At 35.6% G+C, this 26,093-nt stretch overlaps 3 protein-coding genes and 1 non-coding gene across 5 annotated transcripts; 2 read left to right on the top strand and 2 right to left on the bottom strand.

The window, feature by feature from the left end:
* Nucleotides 1–452: 452 nt before the first annotated feature.
* On the top strand, nt 453–5,206 carry LOC114297227 (histone deacetylase HDT1). Its single transcript, XM_028241623.2, has 10 exons — nt 453–661; nt 1,525–1,595; nt 1,752–1,966; nt 2,494–2,516; nt 2,613–2,666; nt 2,757–2,908; nt 3,496–3,594; nt 3,689–3,782; nt 4,560–4,695; nt 4,764–5,206. Exons 1-10 carry the CDS (start codon nt 649–651, stop codon nt 4,822–4,824), a joined length of 918 nt encoding a protein of 305 aa, XP_028097424.2. The 5' UTR covers nt 453–648; the 3' UTR covers nt 4,825–5,206.
* Nucleotides 5,207–6,254: 1,048 nt separating this feature from the next.
* LOC114297226 (splicing factor U2af small subunit B) lies at nt 6,255–11,712 on the bottom strand. 2 transcript variants are annotated; one of them, XM_028241622.2, is made up of 6 exons: nt 11,124–11,712; nt 9,585–9,671; nt 9,396–9,477; nt 9,127–9,253; nt 8,582–9,012; nt 6,255–8,461 (listed from the first exon to the last, which is right to left on the bottom strand). In XM_028241622.2, exons 1-5 carry the CDS (start codon nt 11,358–11,360, stop codon nt 8,601–8,603), a joined length of 945 nt encoding a protein of 314 aa, XP_028097423.2. In that variant the 5' UTR covers nt 11,361–11,712; the 3' UTR covers nt 6,255–8,461; nt 8,582–8,600. The 2 variants fall into 2 exon arrangements, with proteins under 2 accessions (XP_028097423.2, XP_028097422.2); XM_028241621.2 differs by having other exon boundaries at nt 6,255–6,539; nt 11,124–11,572.
* On the top strand, nt 11,635–11,717 carry TRNAL-UAA (transfer RNA leucine (anticodon UAA)). The gene has a single exon. It is a non-coding gene; the product is annotated as a tRNA-Leu (tRNA).
* A 12,280-nt stretch (nt 11,718–23,997) lies between these two features.
* LOC114297233 (uncharacterized) lies at nt 23,998–25,464 on the bottom strand. Its single transcript, XM_028241629.2, has one exon. It carries the CDS (start codon nt 25,462–25,464, stop codon nt 23,998–24,000), a length of 1,467 nt encoding a protein of 488 aa, XP_028097430.2.
* Between the last annotated feature and the right edge of the window lie 629 nt (nt 25,465–26,093).

Here is a 26,093-nt window from a genome sequence, read left to right as displayed (position 1 = left end):
AATATTAATAAATAAATAAATAATAATAAAATATATTGAGTTTTTATATTTTTCGTGTGAATATTTTAAAATTTTATTCACAAATATTTTATTTTTTATGTTTATCCATGTTAAGTGAATTTAAAAAGTAAAAAAAAAAATTAATTTAATTAAAATATTTAAAATATTCACTAAAGACACAAAAATATGAAAAACAAAATTCAAAAATTTTATTTAAAAAAGTTTTGAAATTTGTTCTCTATAATACATTAGATTGTATTTGGTTCATAAATTTGAAAAAAAATTTAAAAAAAAAAATAAAAAAAGATGTGTAAAAAATATATAAAAATATAATTATATTTCATTCACATATTATCTATTTTTTTATTTTTTTTATCTAAATTTCTTTCTGAACGAAATGCATTCCCAAGGCGATCCCGATAAATAGGTAGGCGTAATGTTAAGCGAGAAGCCCATACAGATCCTCTACGAGGGCACAGCCCAGGCCCAGACTCAGGCCCAGGCCTATAAATTTCCTTCAAAACCCTAGCTCTCTCACCCAAACCTGGCGGCAACTCCGCTATAAATTTCCTTGAAACCCTTCTCTCTCTCTCTCTCTACAATTTTCGTTATCTGTCCGTCTGTCTTTCTTCCTCCTCCTCAGTATCAATGGAGTTTTGGGGTAAGTTTTCGATCACTATCACCATCTCTACATAGGTTTTTCACTTTCAGTCGATTGTTCGCCTAATATACGTTACTATTTGTTTCTCTAGACATACTTGTAATGTAAGTACATGTGTGTGTGTGTGTGTGTTTGTAGAGTATTTATTGCTTGTGTTGTTTTAATGCTTTGTTTGTTTGCTGGGAAAATCTATGTTCTTTTTTTACTTTCAAACATCAATTCGGAAAGTTTTGCTTTATTTGCACTTTTACTCTCTATGTATCGCTCTTAATTCCCGCTTTAAGTGGTGAATAATATTGATTCTATATATTTGTAATGCATTTGTTGTTATCTTTTTAGCCAACCAGACAATTGAATGAACGTTTTGATGGAATCAACGTTTCATTTCAACATCATTTCAGTGATTCAAAACGTTTATATTGTATAAACTATTCATTGGCGTAAGCTACATTTGTTTGTTTGAGTGTGGAGTTGTTAATAAACATGCCCTGCTTTGATATGATACTGTTCATTCATCTGTCTTGGTAGGTAATACTAGACTTATTGATATCCTACCTGCATATTAAGTTTCCTTTTTTTTTCTTCTGAATATTTCAAATGTTATTTGACTATTGTCTTGTTTGTTTTGCACATTGTCATTTGGGTCTTTTCGCTAATAATCATGTAATCAGTGAAGTGCATTTTTTTTTTTACAATAAGCATTGTCAGCCATTATTGTTTATGTCATTTTGCCAATTGTGCACTTGCTGTCAATTTAATGGGTTTTGTTGTATATTATGCATTTTTTTTAATTACAGTGCATTTAGTTTTTAATTTTGCTTTATACATTAGTTTTGAGTATAATTTCTGCATGCTTCTTCCAGGTGTTGAAGTAAAAGCTGGGCAGCCTCTTAAGGTCAATCCTGAAGTAGGCAGCGTCATACACATTTCCCAGGTTATAATCAATGCATCTACTATCGTTGAAATTGATTAACTTTCTTCCATTTTATTTTGTTCTATAAATTTATAGGATCAATAAAATGTCTACCATTTTTATTTTTGTCTATTTATTTTTGGTTTGAGAAATGTTGGGATGTTGCTATTTTTTCAGGCAGCACTGGGTGAGGGAAAGAAGGGAAAAGGAAATGACATTGTCCCTCTTTGGGTGAATATTAATGGCAAGAAATTAGTTCTAGGATCACTTTCTGCAGAGAAGTTCCCTCAAGTTTCATTTGATTTGGTGTTTGAGAAAGAATTTGAGCTGTCACATGACTGGAAAGATGGGAGCGTCTACTTTTGTGGATATTCGGCAGATAATCAGTTTGAATATCCTTTATGTTTCTTCCTAGTTTCCTGTGCTGTTGATTTCTCTTTTGCTGTTATCAATGTCTTTATATCAATCTTTAGTGAGATATGCCGGCCTGAGCTTCAAGATGAGTCTTAATTTGAATTTGTGATTTGTTTTCTTTAGAGTCTCACACATTACTGTACACTTTCATGTTGGTCCTTGAATTTGAAGTATGAAGTGTCCTAGGGCTTTGCTTGCTGCATTAACGATATACTGGAAATTCGTTTTACAAACCAATTCATGTTAAACTTCTTGTCTTCCCTTTCCATTATTTTCCACTGGCTTGCAAGTTAAATTTAAACTGCAAATGTTTGCTTTTCCATCTGGCTGTTCCTTGTTTTATCATTAATATGTAGTGTGTAAATCTTATTGATAGATTGTGTTATTTCAATATTTGATTCTTTGTTTTTGAGTTTTTGTTCTGATTTTGACCTGGAGGAGATTGAAAACTGTTTAGATTTCAATTTTATATTTTGTTTCCTTGACGGTTGTTTTTTCTCTTCACCGAAGATGTAGAAGACGAGTTTGGTGAGTCTTAATACATGTTGCTTAGATGATGGTCCTGCTTAAGTGTTGTTCTTTTAGTATACTGGTTCTTACTAATTTTTATTTTTATTTTTCCAGATGAGGATGATTCTTCTGAGGATGAAGATATACGCCGACTCATCACAGAGAATGGTACAATTTGTTTCATTAGTTGGTTTGCTAGTTATTAAAATCGTCAGATTCTAAACCATTCTTTTCCCTCGTGAAAATGGAAATTGTCAGGGAAAGATGAATCTAAAGGTGAGGAAGCAAAGCCTGCTGCAAGTAAGGGTAAAGCTGCCAAGCTGCCAAAGGTGACTGTTGTGGAGCCAAAAAAAGATGATGACAGTGATGAAGATGATGATACAGATGACGATGGTGAAGATGTTGACAAGGTGACTCATAATCGTACTGTGATATTCATACAACCTGCATAAATTAAACAACGAATTGTTTTTCTAGATTGCAAATTAAATTGCTTTTTTATGATTTATCCCTTCCTTTTTCTAAAATAGCATATATCAAATATCAGTTGCTGCATTTTCTGAGCAAATGGTGTATTGTCAGATAACCTTTTAGCAGTAGCAATATGTATGAAGATGTCTTTCTTATCTTTGTGTTTTGATGGGACACGTAATGGTTTTCTAATTCCTTGAAAATTTTGTTAATCAAATGGAAGTTGATTGAATGCAACTATGAGTGAAAGTCTTCAGATAAACAATTGGATGAATAGAAAGCAATGGAGTGAATTCGGGTGAGTGCTATTAATGATATGGGAAGCCAATATCCCAAGGAAATCTTTTGTTTTTGGAGAAACATTTTTTGGGAGATCTTTTCTTTCAACATTTATACTGCAATTTTGTTATGCCATTTGATTTTCTTCAGTAAGTCTTGTTTTTATGATCTCCCTTTCATTATTGGCTTCTTGTGGCTATATTGCATGGATATGTTTTTTTATTTTGCATGGTTGATTGTTGCTTAGGTCATGATGGATGCTTCAGATGATAGTGACTCGGAGGACGAAGATGATACTGATGAAGAAGATGATGAGGAGGAAGAAGATGAGGAGACGCCTAAGAAAGTAATGACATTGGAAAAATGTGAGAGTTTGGTGATCCAATACTGCTGTTATTTTTATTAACCTACTTTTGCCTTTGTCTTGTTTTATTTTGAAGGCTGAACTCAGCAAGAAGAAGAGACCCACTGAATCTGTGAGTAAAACACCTGTGCCTGCTAAAAAGGCAAAATTAGATACACCTCAGAAGACAGGTAATCTGTTTTATCTTTTTACCTGCTTGAATTAGATTTTACTTGGAATGGTTTTACATATGATGTACAATATCCCTGTATGCTGTGTCCTGGTTTTTAATTAATATACACCATCTGTATGGTTAAATTAAGTAGGTTTATTGAATTTCCTTATTCCATGTATTGTGATATTGTTTTGGACTACTCATTCTGTTTCTTTAGCTGACAATATTCACTACCCAAGCTGAATGAACGACTTATTCTTGCTGTTTCACAGTTTGAACAATTTAGTTGAACCATAGATTTGCTTTTAAAAATATTTAAAATAAAGAGAAGAATCCTATTTTTTATGGTGCACTGTTGGCACAGACTGTCTGGTGAAAATGCCAAAGCTAATATGTATAAATTCTGTGAGTAGAAATTGAACTGAACATTCCAAGTGCATCCAGCATATGGGACTTGGTTAACAAATACAGGTGATTACTACTTTAACCTAGAGTTAAATTTCTGTCAAAACTCAACTAAATAATTTTTTTGATGAGTGAAAAACTATTATACTCCTGGAGAATTTTTAGCTACATGATTGGTTTTGAGCACCACGTGTACGTACACAATGTCACATGCTCTAGGACTATTAAATTATTATGATGAATTAGCTCATATCATTTTTTATGTATGCACATGTACATCCTGAAGAGAGACATTCATGATCTCCACTGCTTCCCGACTCAAAGACATTTAGCATGTTATCATTTTTCTAGTGTTGATGCTAAGACAGTAGTTTTTATTTTTGTGCAGATGGGAAAAAGGGTGGTGGTCATACAGCAACTCCCCACCCTGCAAAGCAGGCCGGCAAAACTCCTAATACTAGCGAGAAGTCGAAGGAGAAGACTCCGAAGTCTGATAGCAAAGTTTCTTGCAAATCTTGCAGCAAGTCCGTCTCTTTCTCTTCTTTGTTGTTATTTTGAATTCTAGAGACTGACAGTGTCATTTTTTTTGAAGGACATTCAATTCGGAAACTGGGCTTGATTCTCATACAAAGGCCAAGCATGGTGGCAAATAGACGTTGAATCCAACACTCTGCTGAAGTGTTATTTTTGCTTTCTGGAGATGAATTGGAAGTTTGGAAGCGCTTTGTTTTAATGTTTTGGTAGGTTTTTTCTGCACAGGATATGAGATGAAATGAAAGACTCGTGTCAGCATTGTCTCTTATGATATCAGTGAACCCTGTAATACCCCCCCCCCCCCCCCCCCCCTCTCCTATATTATCCAAGTTTTGGTAGTTTTGAAAGTTTTATAAAATTTTGTGATGGATTAGCTTCGTGTTATCTATTTATGAGTCAATACTCGAGTAATATTTTCCAAGTTCTTTGAAAGTTATATAAAATTTTGTAATGGATTAGCTTTCAGTTATCTATTTATGAATCAATCAATGTTTTAACTAATTACTGGGGTTTTGTTTAAGTTCTTGTCTGTTTTGGTTTCTATCTGGATTTTTATTTTGAAAGGTTATATATTTAGCATAATGTTTATTTGCTAATTGCTTTTCTTAGATCTTGTTTTAGTGGGAATTTCTTGCTCCCAGTGTTGTTTGAAGATTGGAGGTTTAAGTGAATCATTTACAGCCTTAAGACACCAGTTGTGTGAAAACTTTCTGCATCCCAAATTAATATATGTATTGATAGCTGATAAGCTCCAAAATTTCAATCCATGTACATATGCTTTGGCATTGGTTGGATTGAAAACAACGCCAGTCTACTCACAAAACTGCAGATTTACAGCAACATCAACCGTATCCACCGTGAACATACCGGGCATTTAAACACGAGACCGATGTACGGGATACTTTAAAACACTTAAAAAGGAAGACTTTGTTCAAGTGAAAAAAAAACAAACCAAAACTTTACTTTTTAGAATGAAAAAAACATTATTTTAGTAATTTTTTGACTTTTTACGAAAAAATGTACAAAAAAGTAGAGAGGTGATGTGACTAGTTTTAATTGACTTTTTGACTAAAACAGTCAGTTCCCAAACGAGGCCTTAAAGCACTTGGTGATCAATGCAGAGGATACTTTAAAACACATAAAAGGCCAGCTAAATCATAATGCAAACAAGATACAAGCAATTGAGACTAATCCTATAAGGTAATAGGTTATGAGTCTTATCATAGTAAGAAAAAACTCATACCAAAAAAGGATTCGCAGAACAAAAGACATTAAAGAAAAAGGACCAAAGAAAACCTTTGAAGCTTCAAACACATCTTCCATGTATCTAATTCATAGCCACCGTGCATCTTATCAACCAAACCAAACAGATAAAAGAAGGAAACCAATAATAATTTCTAAAAAAAGTTACGTGTAAGAAGTTACCAAACAACAAACATCCAAAGTGAAAAACTTTGAAGCTTTAAACAAACATCTTCCATGTATCTAATTCATAGCCACTGTACGTCTTATCAACCAAACCAAACGGATAAAAGAAGAAAACCAATAATAACTTCTAAAAAAAGTTATATTTAAGAAGTTACCGAACAACAAACATTAATTACAAACATCCAAAGTGGCTTATAATATCATCCTCGATACTGCAATAAGCTAAATTGTCCAACAAAAGAAACACACTAAACCCCCCATTCCTGCCTGCATTAAACTACAATTCAAATAAAAAATTATAACATTGCGGGCCATACTTTACTAACTCAGTGGGAGTCTTTCACAATCCTTTCAAATGTGATCTGCAAAACCCAGTTAAATCCAATCCTCTGTCACAGCATGAAACCTGTAAAAAATTTCATCAGTAAAAAATAAGCCCTCGGTCCATAAGAAGCAGGGATACCCGAACCTGCAAAACTTGTAATACACGTAAGATCATAACTTGTTAACGTCAAAAGAGGAAGTTGACAGAAGACAAAACCCGTTACGAAACCACAAGAAAAATTGCATGTTAACTAGCCTGGAAAGTGCTGTGGTCAGAGAGTGCCTGACTGCAAACAAATACCAACACACATGCAATAAAAGCAAAGAATAGGAATGCATCTAAATACCAAACCCACGCAATTATTGATTTTACAGAGCATCACTTGTAGTAAGACATTTTGAAACCCATGTAACTTAAAGAATGTATAGTATCAAAGTAGAATTTCTTCAAGTTATTTGTCCTACAATTCTAATCTATCCAATTTGGACAGGGGAAACTGAAAGGAACGCCAGGCAACAAGAATTTTCAATTGGTGGATAACATAGTAAGTTTACAAGTCAAGCAGATTCCATTTCAAAAGATATGAACTAGACCCATTTCTCTCTCACACACACCCAACCTTTAACACGTCAGGAATTGGCCATTCCTTGATGGAGACCAGAAAGTCATTGTAAATATGTTTGGTGACTTACAACTATACAGGACTGCTGCTTCAACTCCCTTCTGTTATTAAAACAAGACATAAAATAGTAGAAGCTCGCTGCTACTTATAAGTTCAGAGGGACAACACAGACATGATACTATGTGGAATGAAAACAGTATCACAATCAATACAAAAACATCAAAAGACTACACCTCATACCACATTTCAATCATTCACAAAAATCTCCATCAGAAATAAGAATATAAGGAAATAGCATGAAATTAAAATGAAACTCAGAAATTTTTAAAGGAAACTCTTCAGAAAGATTGAGACATTTCTAAAACCTCTAACACAACATGAAGAAAATTCTCAGAAACTCTTGAAAAATTTAGGTTGCGTTTGGTTGTGTTTTGTAAATGTGATTTGAGAGTATGAGTTGTATTTTGAGTTTGTGTGTTGTAGAATTATGATTTGAGTGTAGAGAATTTGTTTGGTAAAGAGTTTTGAAAATAGTTTTGGAAAAGAGGTTTGATTTGAGTGGGGAATTGTTGATGTGATATTTGATATGTGATACAAAAATTTACAACTCATAACTAAACATACAACTCAAAATTATTTTAAAGCACATTAAAAATTAAAAAAATTTCAGAAAATATTTTTCCCAATTATATAAATCAATTGCAAAAAAAAAAAAAAAATCTGTACAACAGAGGACATCCGGGTGGATGTCCCCAAGGACGTCCGGGTGGTAGTCCCTAGGGACGACCGGGCGGTCTTCCCCTGGCCAAAAAAAATACAAGAAACGCGCAGAATGGACAGAGCTTTCGGCAGAATTTTGGAAAATTAATTCCAGAACTCTTACCAAACATGGAGCTGAAACTAGCATTTAGAATCACATTTCAAAAGCACAACCAAACACAGTTAGTGTAAACTCACCAGAAACTCTTGAAAAATTCTTATTTCCAATCATAATATATAATTGTTTTAATAATTTTCTACAAATCTAAGATTCAAACACAGCCTCAAAAGGATATTTTAACAAATTGAAACAGAATAGACAGCTTAATTACAAAACAATTAACAGATATAAAACAGCCAGTAAGTGTTTATTGGAAATGGGAGGGGGGGAAGACTCTTTCAAAACAAAGATTTTCAAAACAAAGAAATTTGAAAAGTTGATGGCCAGCAGTGATGATGAGAAACATTGGAAAAAGCAAGAGATCAGATGAATGTAGAAGGGAAAAATCAAGCACCATGCATGCAAGGCACACAAATCAAGCACATCAAAAGCAATTACGAAACCAATAAAAAAAATTGGGGAAAAATTATCCAATCATAGAACAGTGAACCTGCACATCACCTGCACAGTGGAAAATGGTGTAAGCTACTTTGTTGGATGTGTGGGTCTTTTTTTAAATGGAACTCTTTATTAAAAGAGCAACCCAAAACATCAAAATTATAAGAAAACAAGAATACATACCAGAAAATATTTAATTGGATCAATATCCATATCCTTGCTGCTGCTGGTTTCCATAGTACTGATCTTCATTGCTTTTGTTGTTATTGTTGGAACCATAAATATTATCCTTATTAGCTTTTTCTGACTGTTCCTTTTCCCTGTTCCACTGCTCGATTTTGGCACGTCTCTCCTCACTTCCTTCTCTTACTGGACTCTGGTTCCTTCTTCCCCCTGGGCTCCTGCTTCGTCCTCTTCTGTGGCCAGGGCTTGTAGTCCTGTTCCTCTTGCTACGACTCTCATGGTAGTAATCCTCGTCATCATACCTTCTACTGTGCCCACGACCTCCATGAGGGCGCTCATCATAGCTGCGATGCCTATAAGGACTTCGACTTCTGCTCCGACTGCGGCTATGCCTTGAGCGATACCTCCCAAACAATTGGCGTCTCAACTCTCTATCGTTCATAACAGTAAGATGAATCGTTTTAGAAACAAAATCAGGCTCTGCTCAACTGTAATACCTTGAAAAATATAGATGAGACAAAAATAAACACATCAAGGATGCTTACCTGCCAATCCTTTTCAGATGCATAAAGTTGCAATACCCACCACGATTGCAGGCATTCTCCTCATACTGCCTACATGTGGCTTCACGAAAATCAGTCACTGGCGAGAAGTCAACAATGATAGGTCGACCTGGTAATACATATACATAACAATATAAATATGTAGTAATAAAAAAAAAAAAACAATTCCATGGGAACTAAATACGGGAAGAAAAAAAAAGCAACGCACAAAACCAACGAAAGTGAAGAAATGAAATTGGAGAATAATTAACCAGCATAAAATCTTCCAGTCAGATTCCTTAGAGCATTTGCAGCATGTTCTTCCTCTCTAAACTGAACGTAAACATTACCCACCTGGAAATACGTCATGGGAGGATGCTTACATATCAGATCAAACAATAAGTGGCGTAAGGGAAATAAAAAAAAAAAAACTAGGTACATCAAGATTCACATATACTTACCATGTGGTCAGCCAGGTTGTCACATATGTTCAGGCTCTCAATCTCTCCATACTTGCTCAGCTCCTCAAACAGATCTTCATAAAAATCCTACATTTTCACACAACAAGTTGTATTGAGAAAAAAAATTATGGATTGCACAACTTGACTTAAGGCTAGTCCACACAAGAACTCAGATAACCATCTGACCAAGTTAAACAACATAAACATGTGATATCTCAGCTCAGTATAAAAATATATACAATGAGAGATAAACCCCAATAGAATCAATCAATAATGTCACAAAAGTTCAAATTGCACTATTTATATTTGCCTGGATCACATTACCAATAATAGTTGCATAATATCTTCTCATACAAAGAGACACCATAAACGATAGAGTACAATGAGGTTTTAGCAATGCAGATTTGAAGGTTTAAAGTTATGATGCAATCAAGCATTTCTTTCAATAAGAAGCCAAACAAATGAACTTCTATCTATATTATTATACAAATGCAACCCCACAATTTGGTGTGACTAAATAGCTGAGGTTGTGTAATGCTTTTTCTTTGCCAAAATTGTCACATAAAAATCATTATTTTACAATCAAATGACTCTTATCTCCTATAAGAATAATTATGGAAACCAGCATTCTCTCAACCTGTTAACTTTTTTTGCGACTTTGCTCTCTCTCTCTCTCTCTCTCTCTCTCTCTCTCTCACTCTGTGTGCGCGCGCACAGCGGACGTAGTCTCTACTCTTCCCAATCCTTTGTCTTCCTTTCAATCTTTCTTACAGAGAAAAAAAGAAGAGAAGCACTCATAGGCAAAAATGTGTGAGATTTTAATGATTGTACAACATGACCTGTATTTTATGTCTCTGTTGTTACTTAGGTTTTGATGAAAGAATCTTAGCAGATAAAATATTATTGTACTTGTATAGAGAAATGTGTGCTCTCTCTAAAACCCGTTTGCGTTTTTATGGTTGCTAATGCATGTGCCAAAATCACTTCACAGCTTCACCTTTAGAGCTGTTTAAAAAAAAAGGCTTTACCTTTACAGGTATACAAATATGTTCTTTTGTTTTTTCCTCTTTAGTTTTGAATTTTTCATTCTTTTCATAACTATTGCCACACTCAATTACGGAAGAAAGCCATATATAGCTCTATTCTCCCTTAGTCTGGCTGACAAAAATTGAAATAAGCAAAAATTTCCATAAATTTAAAATTTTGGTTTCTATTTTACCATAAAATATGTTCCAAAGCGACCTATGTCGGAGAGATTCATTATCATCACAAAAAAAAAAAAAAAAAATCAAAACAAAACAACAGAACAACCAATCCATCCAAACCCTTAAAACCCCCAAATTAATCCGCTCTAAGCCCCAAGTAAAATCAGAACATATGAGAAACAATATCAAAGCACAAATAGCCAGAGCAGAACGTCTCTTTTCTATCTATCCGCGTAAGAACATATGCAAACCCTAACAGATCTACAACCATAACAACTATAAGAAGAAAAAAAAATCACAGATCACAGAACAACCAATTCACAAAATCAAATACCTCAAAGTGTTCCTGCATTTTGCGGGGATCGATGGGGTGGCCCTGAGCGTCAACACCGGGAGTGATCATGTCGGGACGCTGGTACATATTGGAGAGCAAGAGGGTAGGGCTAATGGAGGGCTTGGTGTGAAGCCTAGAGCACCGATCACCATGCCTGCAAGCTCCAATCTTGAAGTAGAAGGGGCAATTCACCCTATCCTTCTCCGTTCCGAAGATCGAAGCCAAGTGTTCCGCCATTTTCACAACCCTTCTCTCTCTCTCTCTCTCTCTCTCTCTGTGTAGAACAGAATAGAATAGAAGAAATCTTTTGCCTCTCTCTCTCTCTCTCTCTCTGTAGGGTTTTGTTTGGAGGGTGAGATAGCGCGTGAGATGGAAAGGACGGCATACATAGAGCGGGTGAGGAAGAGAAGATCGACGGTGGGGAGTGAATGGAGTGGTATGTCGATCCAACGGTTGGTAGATAATTAAAATTCTATAGATATATAATAATTGCGAAACAGAATACCAAACAGGTGGTTTGCCCGAGAGGTTAAGGGGGAAGACTTAAGATCTTCTGCACATAAGTGCGCGTGGGTTCGAACCCCACAGCCACCAATTACAAAATTTAACTTTTATATTTTTAGTATAAAAACAATAATGTGTAAAGGCTATTGTTAAAAAAAAGTAGAAAAATGTTTTCGACCCCCTCTGAGCTCGGTAGGTACGTGATCGGTCACGTGATATAGGGGCTGCGCACCTCCTCTTTCAAAATTCAAAATGGAAAATACGATGACAACTCCCAACTCCGACGGCCGACTTCCTCAGCTCCTCCTTTTCACTCCAACGCCTGACTCTCGATTCTCTCTCTCTCTTTCCATCTCATTAGACGAACAACTTCTTCCCTTCATGCCGATGACAGGTCCCCCTGACGCCCTACTCTGTCCTCCCGAGTCCCGACTCCCTTTACTTAACTGATTAGTGCATAGCCATAGGAAAATTAAAAACTAATTAGATTGATTAGTGCATATTCACTAAACTTATACATAACTGATTAGCGCATATTCACTAAACTTATTGTCAACTTGAATGTAGAATAATTATGAGACTAAACATGGAATTGAGTATGAAAATTGAGCATGGCCTTTTGACATTAGAAGATTGAAAAAGTGGTGAATGTCCCTCTTAAATGCAGTCTTTATTCACTATACATCATGAGTTGAAATTATCTTTATTCACTAGTTTAATGAGGATAACTTGTTATTGCAGATGTCAAGTTCAACTGTCAACGGTAGTAGCTCAAATCGGTTGACGTACTTGAACAAAAATTGTCCTACATGTAATAAAAAGGCCACTATTCGAATTTCTGAGATCAATCGAAACAAAAACAAGTTATTCTACTCTTGTAATGGTTGTGGTACTTTCATTGGATGGTGTGTGCCTATGAATTCACAATGTGGAGATCATGAAATTCCAAGACAAGTAGAAAGAGAACTACTAAGATCTATGACGGAACAACTTCGAATTCAGAGTGCAAAGATGCAAAAAATAGAATTTATGTTGTTTGTGTTGCTTGTAATTGGTGTCTTATTACTTATGAAGATATAATGCTAGTTAGAAGTAGAAGTAGATTGAACTATGTTTTATTGTGGAATGGAATATGTGTTAGTAAGAAACAATTTGTTATTTTAGAGTGGAATGGAATATCTATTTTAGTGTTTGTTATTATATAGTGAATGATGTGTTATTGTGGAATGCAACAGTGTGATGTTTTGTTGTGGCATAGAAATGAACTGTGAAGACAGATTTGTTGTGGTATGGAAATGTTTTGTTGTGGCATAGAATGATGTGTTATTGTTGAATTGTTGAAGCCTTGATGATTTTCACATACAGATGATTTTGGTGCATGGAATAGAAATGAACCAACATGGAATGATGTGTTATTGTTGAATTGTTGAAGCCTTGATGATTTTCACATACAAATGATTTTGGTGCATGGAATGGAAATGAACCAACATGGAATGATGTGTTATTGTTGAATTGTTAAAGCCTTGATGATTTTCACATACAGATGATTTTGGCACATGGAATGGAAATGAACCAAAATGGAATGATGTGTTATTATTGAATTGTTTAAGCCAAAATCTGTCTTAACAGTTTGAGTATGAACCATTCAAAGACAGTTTGAGACAGTTTGATAGTTTAAATCATTCAAAGACAGATTTTTTTTACAGATATTTTAAACCATGAACTGTCAAGACAGATTTTGTATGAACTCTCAAAAAATCATGCTCAAACACTGTCAAAATAGCAAACTCAAAGACAGATTTTTTTACAGATTTTTTAAACCATGAACTGTGAACTCAAAATGCTCAAAGACAGATTGTCAAAATAAACCATGAACTCAAATAAACCATGAACTGTCAAAATAACAATAACCAATAAAGTGGGACTTAATAAACATGAACTCAAATAAACTTTCAATATACTCAAACACTGTCAAAACCATGAACTCAAAGACCAATCTTGCATAACCAATAAAGTGGGACTTAATAATAACCAATCTTGCAAATTTATACACAACATGTGTTACACATCTAATATGGGACTTAACATAATAAGTTTCAATCTCAAAAACAAAATGTCAATGTTTAATAAACTAGTCAAACATGTCTACAATGTCCATCATTCATTCCCGGTGTGCATGCATTAGAACCCGATGGGGTTAGAGATCTAGACCCAAAAATTTGAGTTGGAGCACTCATCAAACTTCTCAGTGTGCTGCTTACAAATTCCGATGGGATAAGAGATATGCCTCCAATAACATTTACGACCTGCCATAATTGAAGTAAAAAAGTACATGTTACAAAATATTTATAAATGAAAACAAATAATTGATGTAAAGTCGTCTTATGAACACATATCGGTGCATACATACTATCTTGTATGCAAACTATATAAGGATAATACGATGTATAAGCTTGAGCTTGAGCTTCAACTTGAGCTTGAGCTGGAGCTGGAGCTTCAAATTGAAGCACCTTAGCAGCCTATATTGGTTCAAGAGTTTGTAAAAATGCACTTGAAAAGAGTTTGTTAAAAAAATAAAAAACAAGTTCAATTCAATATACAATTTACCTTTGCTTTTGTTTGTTTTTTTGCCGTTGCCTTGAACCGATTCACTATTTGATCTACTTTGGCAACCTTTCGTTTCGTAACTGGACGGCTTCTTCGCCGAACAACCAAAGGACTAATCACCTTCCTCGTACTAGCTCCCGATGTACAACTGGTGGCAATCAGACCTTTTGTAGAATATGTTATCCTATTAGTAGAATGTGGTAAATTACTCCCATCACCCGATTCCTTGTGCATATCTTTTATTTCATCCAACCCAAGGTCTATAATTTTAATTTTCCCTTCCGAATTACCAGCAAGTTGTACAATGACGATCAATTTCTTGTTCATCCTCTCATAGCAACTTGTATTGAAATCATCCCTAAAACCAGTGTACGTGGTTTTGATGCATGTGTACTATCGAACCAAATCTTTCCTCCAACGTGGTAGAATGTATTTACTTGGCACCTCATTTATGCACCTTCTCACAAGCACCGTGAGTGAGTAAGCACACATAATGCCTCTAAACTGAAACAACCGACACATACATTGAACTTCACATTCAATTGAATTAAAATAGATAACAAAGTCCACATGCTTCATCTTGTCACAAACTATCATCGCTTCTTGGACATTATATGTACAAATTGCTCCATCCTCTTTGACAATCAAGGCTTGACAGTAAACTAATCTCTTCAACTCTCCTTGAACTTTTTTGAATTTTGCATTGGTGTAGGCTTGCTAAAATTACTTCTCAAAGCCATTTATAGTTAGACAATCAAACAATTTGTGTCAAGACTTAAAGTATGATTTCTTCTCTTTCTCTACCTTACTTCTCAACGCGTTGTCATATTGTTCAACAAATTGTTTTAATGTAGTCTTCGGGTTGACATATCCATCAAAAAATGCATTCATGCTTTCACTTTATTGTGTTGTTGACATGCCAGTCCAAAAAATGCCTTTAACATATACATGAATCCATCGATGCCACTCATCATATAGTACCCCCAACCACTCATTATCATAAAGATTGAATTTAGTAAGCATCTCTTCCCATTTTTCCTCAAATTCATCTCTTGTCAAACAATCATAAACTGCATTTTGCATAGCTAACTTTATGGGTTCATACTGAGCATATCCTTTCAACTTCTCCGGTATTTTCTACATTATATGCCATAAGCACCATCGATGCCGGGCTTGTGGAAAGACAATTTCTATAGCATTTTGCATAACTCTGCACTGATCAGTTATGATAACTTTTTGAGGATTATTTGACATGCAACTTAACCACGACTTGAATAGCCAAACAAATGTGTCGGTGTCTTCACTAGATAACAATCCATAACCAAGCAAAATAAACTGTCCATAGTGATTGACTCCTACAAATGGAGCAAATGGCAAATCATATTTGTTCGTCAGATAAGTTGTATCAAATAAAACAACATCTCCAAATGATTCATACGTAGTTCGACTCCTTGCATCAACCCAAAACAAGTTTCTAATGCGAAACTCCTCATCAACATCAATCACATAAAAGAATCTCTCACTATGTGCTTGCATCCTCATGAAATAACTTTGAAGTGATTCAGCATCACCTTCACCAAGCCTTAATCTTCTAACTCTATTAATGTAATTCCTTGCATCTCGCTCATCAAATGTCAGTGACTCGTATCTCCCCGCTTCAACAACCATTGAATGATAGTTCCTAGACACCTCAATCCCTGCTTGATCATTGATTTCTAATCTTCTCTTCACAGGAGTACGAATTTTCTTATTCATTGCAAAATGACGAGTGTCGGTGGGAATCAAATCATGATTATGCTCAAGGTTAACTGTAGTTAACATATATGTCCCATTTTTTTGTAGAGTACCTCATACCCTTGCTTTGCAACCAATTTTTGTGGACAAAGATGGCTTCAAAGGGTTCACTTCTGATTTCTTTTTTCTCTCCCCCGCTCAAGAACATTCAATTGCAAAGTTTTTTAATTGGCCATCATCTCCAAAATGATGTGCTCTATGAGCTATAGAAAAGCCAACATGCTTAGCATATGTGGCATAAAGTGTGTACACTTCTTCCCTTGAGCTCAAACACATACCCTTCTTAGGTTCTTCAACTTGTTCACCCTCATTTACTGAAGGATTGTCACCACCATTTGAATCAACCTCCATTCTATGAGAATCAAAAATGAAATTCAAATAGAATGATTTCAGAATAATTATTTTATAAGATTATTGGAAACTTTGAAACTGTTATGTCCAAATTTAAATGTAAACTTTGAAACTGTTATGTTCAAATTTAAATGTAAACCTCCATTCTATGATTATTTACATGTTCACTCTCATAAATTTAAATGTAAACTTTGAAACTGTTATGTTCAACTTTACATTGTGATAATTTAAATTTATGGTATAACTAAATTATAGCAACTTCAATTTCAACATCAACCTCACATAGTCATGGTATATGTGATTTTGAAACTGTTATGTTCAATTTCAACCTCAACTTCAACTTCAATTTCAAACTTTGAAACTGTTATGTTCAATTTCAACCTCAACTTCAATTTCAAACTTTGAAACTGTTATGTTCAATTTCAACCTCAACTTCAATTTCAAACTTTGAAACTGTTATGTTCAACTTCAACCTCACATAGTCATGGTATATCACAGAACACATATTAAACACTGTTAAAATGTTCATAATAAGTTCATTACATTTATGAAACTGAAAAATAATTTCAGCTCATAATAAGTTCATAAACTAGTTCATAATAATTATTCTACATTTCTGAAACTGAAAAACCCCTTTTAGCTGAAAATAATTTCAATCTTGCCACAATGAATTTAAACCATGAAACTAATAGTGGCCTTTGTTTCGATCCCCAATGAATTTCAATGAAACTAATAAGAAATGCAGGTGTATCTTTTAATGTTTTATAAACACAATCAGACGTTGTGGTATTCAGCTCATAATAAGTTTATAAGCAACTTGAATTAATTTTTTTTTTAGCCATTTGCCACCATAAATTTGAGTGAAGAGTTAAAAATAAAAAAAAATGTTTCCAACCCCCACATATTTATAAGATTATATACAGACATTTCACAGAGATTGATCAATGTATGTAGATAGAGAGAGAAGGAGAATAAGGGGTGTTCGAGTAACATTACCTGACAAAATGCTATCGGAATGCAATCTAAGATCCGTAGAGTGAGATACAGAGAGTTGTGGCCGGAGAGCTATGGCCGGAGACGGAGGAGAGCTATGGCGGACGCACGATGGAAGAGGGAAGAGGGACATGGGTGGAAAAGAAGGAAATATCAGGGCCGTCGACGTTGTGGTAGCTTCCCCCTTTTTTTTTTGGTCTTTGTTTTCAACCTATATTTTTTTTTTGTTTTGTTTTACAGGTGCGTGTATCACACCTTCCTCATTGTGCAATTGTTCTTCACATGACTTTAGCAGGTGCCACCTCAGAGGGGGTCGTGGGGGTGGGTTTTGGAGGGGGTCCGTATCGCAACTGAAAAAAGTACAAGGCGTTAGAACCATTAAGATATTAACTTTTGTGAAATAATTTGGTATTTGGTAATAAGTCACTTTATTTTTATTAGTTTTGGAGGAAATTTTGTTTTTATTAACTTTCTTTTTGACATTTGTTCAATTTTTTTTCTCCTTACCTGTCCAACTTTTATTATCTGTTCAAATATCTCTCTTCAACTTTTTATCTGTTAAAATTTATATTTTTATTTGTTAAACTCAGAAAATATGATCTAACCAAAGAAAAAGAAAGAACATAACCTGGTTCCTCAAAGCATCCAATCATTAGGTCATAATTTTCAATTTCTTTCACACTTTTTCATGAGAAAAAATTGAAAAGAAGATGCAAAAAATAAAAAATAAAAATCAAAGACAAAAGGTCGTGGCGTGTAAATCATCAGCATTGGAAATATTAATGTCTTCAAGAGGGGGTAAGAGATTGAGATCGAAAGGTAAAAGAGGTTTGTGGAACGAAGAAGTGAGATTGGCATCGCAATTGTCGATTACAGATAACGATGAATCGCAATCGTTCCGACAATCCTCCAGTGGAACCGGCGGTTTGAACCGGTGGTGGAACATATTTGAGCCTTGAACAGATATGACCTCAAATCTTTAAATATATATATATATATATAAGAAAATAAATATCTAAGGCGGATGAAGGAGATCGGTGAAGGAATGACCTAACCACCACTGCGCTGGCCACGAGGTCATGGCTCTGAAATGCATCGCCTTCAGATTGGAGTTTGGGACTACCAACGCCGACTCTAATTTTGACTATGGCGTTGGAGACACCTGTCCATGACGAGCTCACCCCTGCCGAAAACCCTAGAACTGGAGGCAACAAAGACGGTACGAAACTTGATGATCATATGGAGCAAGTAGAAGAGATCAGCGAAGGTATGAAAGAAAGTGATAATGAGACACAACGACAATGGCGGATATGATAAGAGACACGTTAGCGATGGCGGTGGTCGAAAGGGGTTCAATGAGTGGCTTTGAGGGAATCTTCGATCGTGAATCGTAATTGAGAAGAGGACGAGACTATCACAAACTGTGCCTCCACCTCTGTCAGAACCCCAAACCCACCCCTATAGGTTTAGCGCCATGATTGGCCAGTAATCATAGATTACCTACAGCCTCCATACAAAAGCACCTTTAATTATAAAGTACGGGGCTTAACGGAAGTCTAAAATGACATAGAATTTATCCATTGAGCTGTGCATATATGAGGAGAATAAATATGTTAAGCAAGGTTTTGTTTCAAAGATACATCCAACATAAGTACAAATTCATGTCTTATAAGTATACAACCCCCAATTATACACATATACAAAAAGAGCATGGAAATACACAAAGGGGTTCAACAAGCATGGATCACTTCACTTGGAAGCTCTACAACAGGCTGACCCGGGTAGACTCGAGGCTATCTAACTCTGATGTTCAGCTTGCCTGCTTACATTTACATATATAAATAAATAAATAGTGAGCTAGAGCCCAATGAGTAATAACAGAATAAAGAGGTTAAATGAATGAAGCTCAATAACATTATCAGACCAAATTTTCATTAATTCATTAACTTCCTTCAATATTATTTTATATGGTACATCCATGAAGTGATGACATTCCAGTAATAACGGACCATAAGTCAATCAATCCAAAAGTCATGGTATTGTTACCCCTAGGCAAGGGCCTAGCCATGGTATTGTTACCCTCAAGCAAGGGTCTAGATTCAATGGATGACATAATACCATTTCAAAACAGAACTTCATTCATTAAAGGACATAACATTTCAATAAGCCATGCTATCAATTAATAAATCATTTAAGAATTTATGCAAACAATCACATATCCATTTTGATAGTAATAACACTTTCGAAAGTAAAAATAATTTAAACATATCTTTATAAGGTTATTACTCACAGTGGTTTGTGGTGACACTAAGCCTCGGACGTCCACCTAAACGAAACACATAACAAAGTACAAATGAAACTCCATTTCATTTTTAATTCAATTCTTTTTATGTGTTTCTAACTTATTGTATGATTATAGGAGTCCAAATGGTGCCTAAGAATGCTCGGAGTGACACAATGATGCAAATATGCACTTAAGAGAGTTGGTAAAATTTGTTGAAAACAGGGTCTCCACTCGAGCGCAACTTCCTACGCTCGAGCAGGGGTTCAAAAACAAAGTTGGTTGCTCGAGCACAATTTCTATCACTCGAGCGGTCTGTAAAAGTACTGGTTACATGAAATTCCCGCTCGATGGTCGCTCGAGCGGAAAATTGAGAAAAAGGGTCCTCGCTCGAGCGCCACTTTGGTCGCTCGAGCGACCTGTAAAATTTCAAAAAACTTCTGGGAGCTCGATTTTCACGCTAGAGCGAGGCTTCTCTCGCTAGAGTGGACAACACGAATTCTAGAATTTCCAGAACTGTGTTTGAAGTTCAAACATGGTATTTAAAGCTTCAAATCTTATGTTTTTGGTACAAAAACATGGAGAATCATTGTATAACATGAAAATACTTCCAATTTGAAACCATTTATTCGAAACCATGGCAAATTCTTAACCAAAAACTTCAATTTCAAGGTATAAAATAAGTTTAATTCAATTTGAGCATATATTTCTTCAAAGCATATTCAAAACATAATCAAGTGACATGAGAAGCATGAAAACATGAAGGATTCTCCAAATTGAGGTATAATTGTGCCATGCATGAATGAATTTCATGAAGTTTAACTCCATTTATGTATGCATGTACATGTTTAACTCTTAACTTCCAAATTCAAGGTGATTGAAGCTTCTATTTAACAATTCCATGCAAATGAACTCAAAACCTTGGTGAATACAACTTCTACATGACTTGATTCCAAGAATTTATAATAAATTACATACCTAATGTGTGAATTCAAGTGTATTATGGCTCCAATCTTTGAATCTTCTACCAATCCTCTACAAATCTCCTCTTTCTCTCTCTAAATGTTGAACTCTCCTCTCATCTCTTTCAATTCTTAGTTATATGTGTGTATAAAATGAGCTCATAAGCTATTTAAAACTATTTATATGGTGTGATTAAGTTAGCCTAATCACATATGATTAAGGTTAATCAACTAGGCTTAATCCTAATTAATTCAATCAGTTTATTCTAATTATTTTGATCCAAATAAACTTTTAATTAAAGTTACCATAAAATTTTAAATATTCTAATTAACCTATTGGGCTGGTCAATTTCAGTTTCTGAGGCTGTCTAAGCTTTCAATTTCTGACTCTAAGTTGTCAATTTGAACAGATAATCTATATAACAACAGATAATCACAAATTAAACGTATAATCACACAATTAAACACGCAATCATGCAATTAAACTTATTAAAATAATATAATATACTAGTCCGGAGGTCGGGGTCGTCACAGTCTCTCCCCTTTAGAAAGTTTAGTCCTCTAAACTTAAGTTACTTTCAGATGGAAATAAATGCGGGTACCGTTGCCGCATCTCTTCCTCTTTCTCCCAAGTGGCCTCCTTCCCATAATGTTCTCTCCACTCGACCTTCACCATAGGGATAGTTTTGTTTCTCAATTGCTTCACTTGCCGATTAATGATTTGCATGGGCCATTCTCCATACATCATATCCTCATCTAGAGTAATCCGGTGGTGAGCAATCACATGGAACGGATCTCTAAGATACCCCCGAAGCATGGATACATGGAAAACATTATGCACTTGTTCCATTCCCAGTAGCAAGGCAAAACGATAAGCAACAGGACCCAACCTCTCAAGGATCTGAAACGGTCCAATGTAGCGAGGAGTCAGTTTTCCCTTTTTACTAAATCTTATATGCCCCTTCATTGGGGTCACTTTGATGAATACATGATCTCCCACTTCGTACTCTAAGTCCCTTCTTCGCTGATTCGCGTAACTTTTATGCCGGCTCTGTGCAGTTTTAAGCATTTGCTGAACAATTTTGATCTTCTCAGTCGTTTTTTGCACAAGTTTGGTCCCATAAATAGCTCTATCACTAACCTCTGTCCAACAAACTAGTGATCTACACTTTCTACCATATAGTGCCTCATATGGTGCCATACCGATACTCACGTGAGAACTATTATTATAAGCAAATTCGACCAATGGCAAATAAGTTTCCCAACTGCCCTGAAAATCCAATACACACATACGAAGCATGTCTTCTAGGGTTTGAATAGTCCTTTCGGTTTGCCCATCGGCTTGCCCATCGGTTTGGGGATGAAATGCTGTGCGAAATCTCAATTATGTTCCCATTGTATCCTACAGACTATGCCAAAATCTAGAAACAAATTTGGGATCCTTATCTGATACAATAGACATTGGAACCCCATGTAGTCGAATAATCTCATCAATGTAGATAGTAGCAAGACTATAAGTAGTAAATGAAGTCTTTACAACGAGAAAGTGAGTAGATTTAGTCAATCTATCAACTATAAGCCAAATAGAGTCCATATCTTTAGGTGTCCGAGGTAGGCCAACAACAAAGTCCATGGTGATATATTCTCATTTCCATTCCGGAATAGGAAGAGACTAAAGCAAACCTGCTCGCTTCTGATGCTCCGTTTTTACCTGCTGGCATTATAAGCATTTAGAGTTGAAGTTGGCAATCTCCCTTTTTATGTTGGGCCACCAATACGCCTAACTTCAAGTCTTGGTATATTTGGTGTTTTCTAGATGCATAGCAAACATCGACTTGTGAGCTTCCTCCGAAATTTTCCTTTTAAAATCCGCATTATTCGAAACACACAATCTCCCTTGATATTTCAACACGGAGTCTTCAATTATGAACCCTGGTTTAGGCTTGGTGTCAAGTTCATTGCAAATCTTCTTCAAAAAATCATCATTTGTTTGTTTCTACTTAATTTCCTCGATAATGGTAGGCTGGGTAGACATTGTGTCTATCAACCTATCTTGTTTGAAAGACACCACTTCAATTTTGAGTTTTTCAAATTTCAATAACAGTTCTCTCTGATCTGTGAGTAAAAATGCAAGATTCTCCATACTCTTTCTACTAAATGCATCTACTACAGTATTAGCTTTACCCGGATGATAGTGAATTTGCAAGCCATGGTCTTTGATTAGTTCAAGCCATCGTCTTTGACGCATGTTCAACTCTTTCTGGGTGAAGAAGTATTTCAAGCTCTTATGATCTGTGTACACTTCACATTTGGTCTCATACAAAGAGTGACGCCATATCTTTAATGCAAACACAACTGCAGCAAGTTCTAAGTCATGTGTAGGGTAATTCTTTTCATGTGGCCTCAATTGTCGTGGAGCATATGCAATCACCTTGTTATTCTGCATTAAAACACAACCCAAACCCTTATAAGATGCATCACTAAAGGTCATAAAACCTTTGGTACCTGAAGTAATAGTAAGAATGGGAGCTGTAGTCAGTCTCATCTTCAATTCTTGAAAAGTTGTTTCCCTCTGATCTGTCCACTCAAACGGTTCCCCTTTCCGATTCAACTGAGTCAATGACACAGCAATCTTTGAAAAGTCTCTAACGAATCTTTGGTAATACCCTGCCAATCCCATAAAACTACGAACTTCTGATACATTAGTTGGGGTAGGCCAATTAATAATGGCTTTAATTTTATGAGGATCCACAGATATACCATCCTTATTAATAATATGCCCCAAAAATGCAATTTCATCAAGCCAAAATTCACACTTTTTAAATTTCCCATACAACTGTTTTTCTCTAAGTGTTTGGAGAGTCAGTTTCAAATGTCGTTCATGCTCATCTTTACTTTTCGAATAAATCAAGATGTCATCAATGAATACAACAACAAAGTCATCTAGGAAAGGTTTGAAAATTCTGTTCATTAAATCCATAAATGCTGCAGGTGCATTTGTAACTCCAAAAGGCATGACTAAAAACTCATAATGTCCATACCTGGTTCAGAAGGCAGTATTTTCAACGTTCTCAGCCTTAACCTTCAGTTGATGATATCCCGATCTCAAGTCAATTTTTGAAAATATCTGTGCCCCCTATAACTGGTCAAACAGGTCATCAATACGCGGCAAAGGGTATTTATTTTTCACTGTTACCTTGTTGAGCTCCCGGTAATCAATACATAGTCGAAAAGTGCCATCTTTCTTTTTAACAAAAAGTACTGGTGCGCCCCATAGGGATGTACTCGGTCTGATAAACCCTTTATCAAGCAATTCCTGCAACTGAATTTTCAATTCTTTCATTTCGGTGGTAGACATACGGTAGGGTGTTTTAGAAATTGGTCAAGTTCCAGGTATTACATCAATTGTGAATTCAATCTCTCTATCAACAAGTTGGCTAGGTAATTCATCCGGAAACACATCAGGAAAATCTCTCACCACTGGTATATTGTCTAGAGTAATGTCTACCACTGGTTCGGTTATTACACTACACAAATATCCTTGACAACCCTTATTTATTAGTTTTCGGGCTTTCATGGCAGATATGAGGTATGGTGGTGAAACTACCCATTTTCCTTTAAAATAAAATTCATCTTGCCCGAGAGGTCGGAATATTACTCGTTTCAAGGCACAATCAATAGTTGCATAGTATTTAGCTAACCAATCCATACCCAAAACAACATCAAAATGTCCCATGTCTAGAGGTATTAAATCAGCATACAAAGTGGCATTCTCGAGAAATAATTCACATGCAGTAAATACAGTTGAACATAGCATGGATTCCCCCATAGGTGATGCAACACATAATATATAATTCAATGTTTCCATAGGTCTATTCAAAGTTTCAGCATAGACCATAGAAATAAATAAGTGTGTAAACCCAGAATCAATTAAAACATAAGCAGGTTTACCACAAATAGAGATTGTACCTGACACCACGACCTCAGTATTTTGAGTATCCCCCGGAATCAATGCAAAAACCCTTCCTTGCCTTTGATCATTTCTTGTGGTAAGTGATGTTGTAACTGGTTTTGTTGTGGAAGCCGACCCAATCGAGCTTGTGGCACCTCGGTTGCCACCATGACGTAGTTGTGTACAATCTTTGGCAATGTGCCAAAACTTCCCACAATGATAACAAGCCCCTGTCACACGATAGCAAACACCTCCATGTTTCTTTCCACATGTAGTACAAGTTGGCATTGAATTACCACTTTGGCTTGAACCAGTATTACTAGAACTCCCCAACTTGAACTTCTTGTTCATTGATGTAGTTCCCTTATTAAAATTTTGTTTTTTGCCTTTCCATTCGAAATTTTGTTTACGGTTGGCCACATTTCTCTCTTCTATTAGTGCCCTATCAAGTATATCCACATATATCGGCAATTTGAGTACATTGATTTTATCTAGAATTGGGTCACGCAAGCCTCCTTCAAACTGTCTAGCTTTCTTGTAATCTGTGTCCACCATGTGGGGTGCAAAGCGAGCTAATTCTGTAAACTGAGCCTCATATTCAGCCATTGATTTATTTCCTTGCTTGAGTTCCATGAATTCAGCTGCCTTTCTATCCTGCACACATTGGGGAAAATATTTCTCGTAGAAGATTTCTAGAAAACGAGCCCAAGTAACATCCTTATTATCATCTCGCACTAATGTCCACCAACGTCTGGCATCATCTTTTAGGGCGAATGTTGCTAGTTGTACTTTCTGAGCTTCAGTACATGGGAATACTTCAAACAACTTTTCAATTCCCAAGACCCAAGCCTCGGCCTTTAACGGTTCAATTCCGCAATGAAACACTGGTGGCTTCATCTTTTTAAATTCCCTGGTCAAGGCAATAGTACAGGTCTTCGGCTGACACCCTAGAGCTGCAGGTGGTACAGGTATTGGAGGTGGAGGAGGTGGTTGTTATTGTTGTTACCATTGTTGTTATTGTCTTATGACTTCAGCCGGGTTTTGCATCATTCGTTCCATTCTATCCAGTCTTGAAGAGGTGGCCTCCTCTATTTCATCACCTCTGGTTCTCACCATTTTATATATGAAACTTTGTATTATAACAAACATAATATATATATAGTCATGCACGCAATTGCATATATAATCAGAAGGTTATCTCATTCAACATATCAAATGCACATGAATGTAATCTTGAAGTCTCTTCTAGACCCTCTATAGCTCAATGGACAAGTAAGTGAGATATAACTCGTGCTCTAATACCAGTTTGTCAGAACCCCAAACCCGCCCCTATAGGTTTATCGTCATGATCGGCTAGTAGTCATAGATTACCTACGGCCTCCATACAAAAGAACCTTTAATTATAAAGTACGGGACTTAGCAAAAGTCTAAAATGACATAGAATTTATCCACTGAGTTGTGCATATATGAGGAGAACGAATATGTTAAGCAAGGTTTTGTTTCAAAGATACATCCAACATAAGTAC

The sequence above is a fragment of the Camellia sinensis genome, chromosome 12 (assembly GCF_055761805.1).
Source record: "Camellia sinensis isolate YWXY chromosome 12, ASM5576180v1, whole genome shotgun sequence".
NCBI lineage: Eukaryota > Viridiplantae > Streptophyta > Magnoliopsida > Ericales > Theaceae > Camellia > Camellia sinensis.
This window is presented reverse-complemented; position numbering and strand designations above follow the sequence as displayed.

Bases quoted from the DNA above. Each gene is read 5' to 3' on its own strand.
- LOC114297227 (XM_028241623.2), top strand. The intron at 2,909-3,495 runs GTGACTCATAAT...ATTGTTGCTTAG, and splicing joins ATGGTGAAGATGTTGACAAG to GTCATGATGGATGCTTCAGA. The intron at 4,696-4,763 runs GTCCGTCTCTTT...TTTTTTTTGAAG, and splicing joins TCTTGCAAATCTTGCAGCAA to GACATTCAATTCGGAAACTG.
- LOC114297233 (XM_028241629.2), bottom strand. From the start codon at position 25,464: ATGAAGCCACCAGTGTTTCATTGCGGAATTGAACCGTTAAAGGCCGAG.
- LOC114297226 (XM_028241622.2), bottom strand. From the start codon at position 11,360: ATGGCGGAACACTTGGCTTCGATCTTCGGAACGGAGAAGGATAGGGTG. The intron at 9,478-9,584 runs GTAAGTATATGT...ACGTATTTCCAG, and splicing joins ACAACCTGGCTGACCACATG to GTGGGTAATGTTTACGTTCA. The intron at 9,013-9,126 runs GTAAGCATCCTT...TATGAACGATAG, and splicing joins CATCTGAAAAGGATTGGCAG to AGAGTTGAGACGCCAATTGT.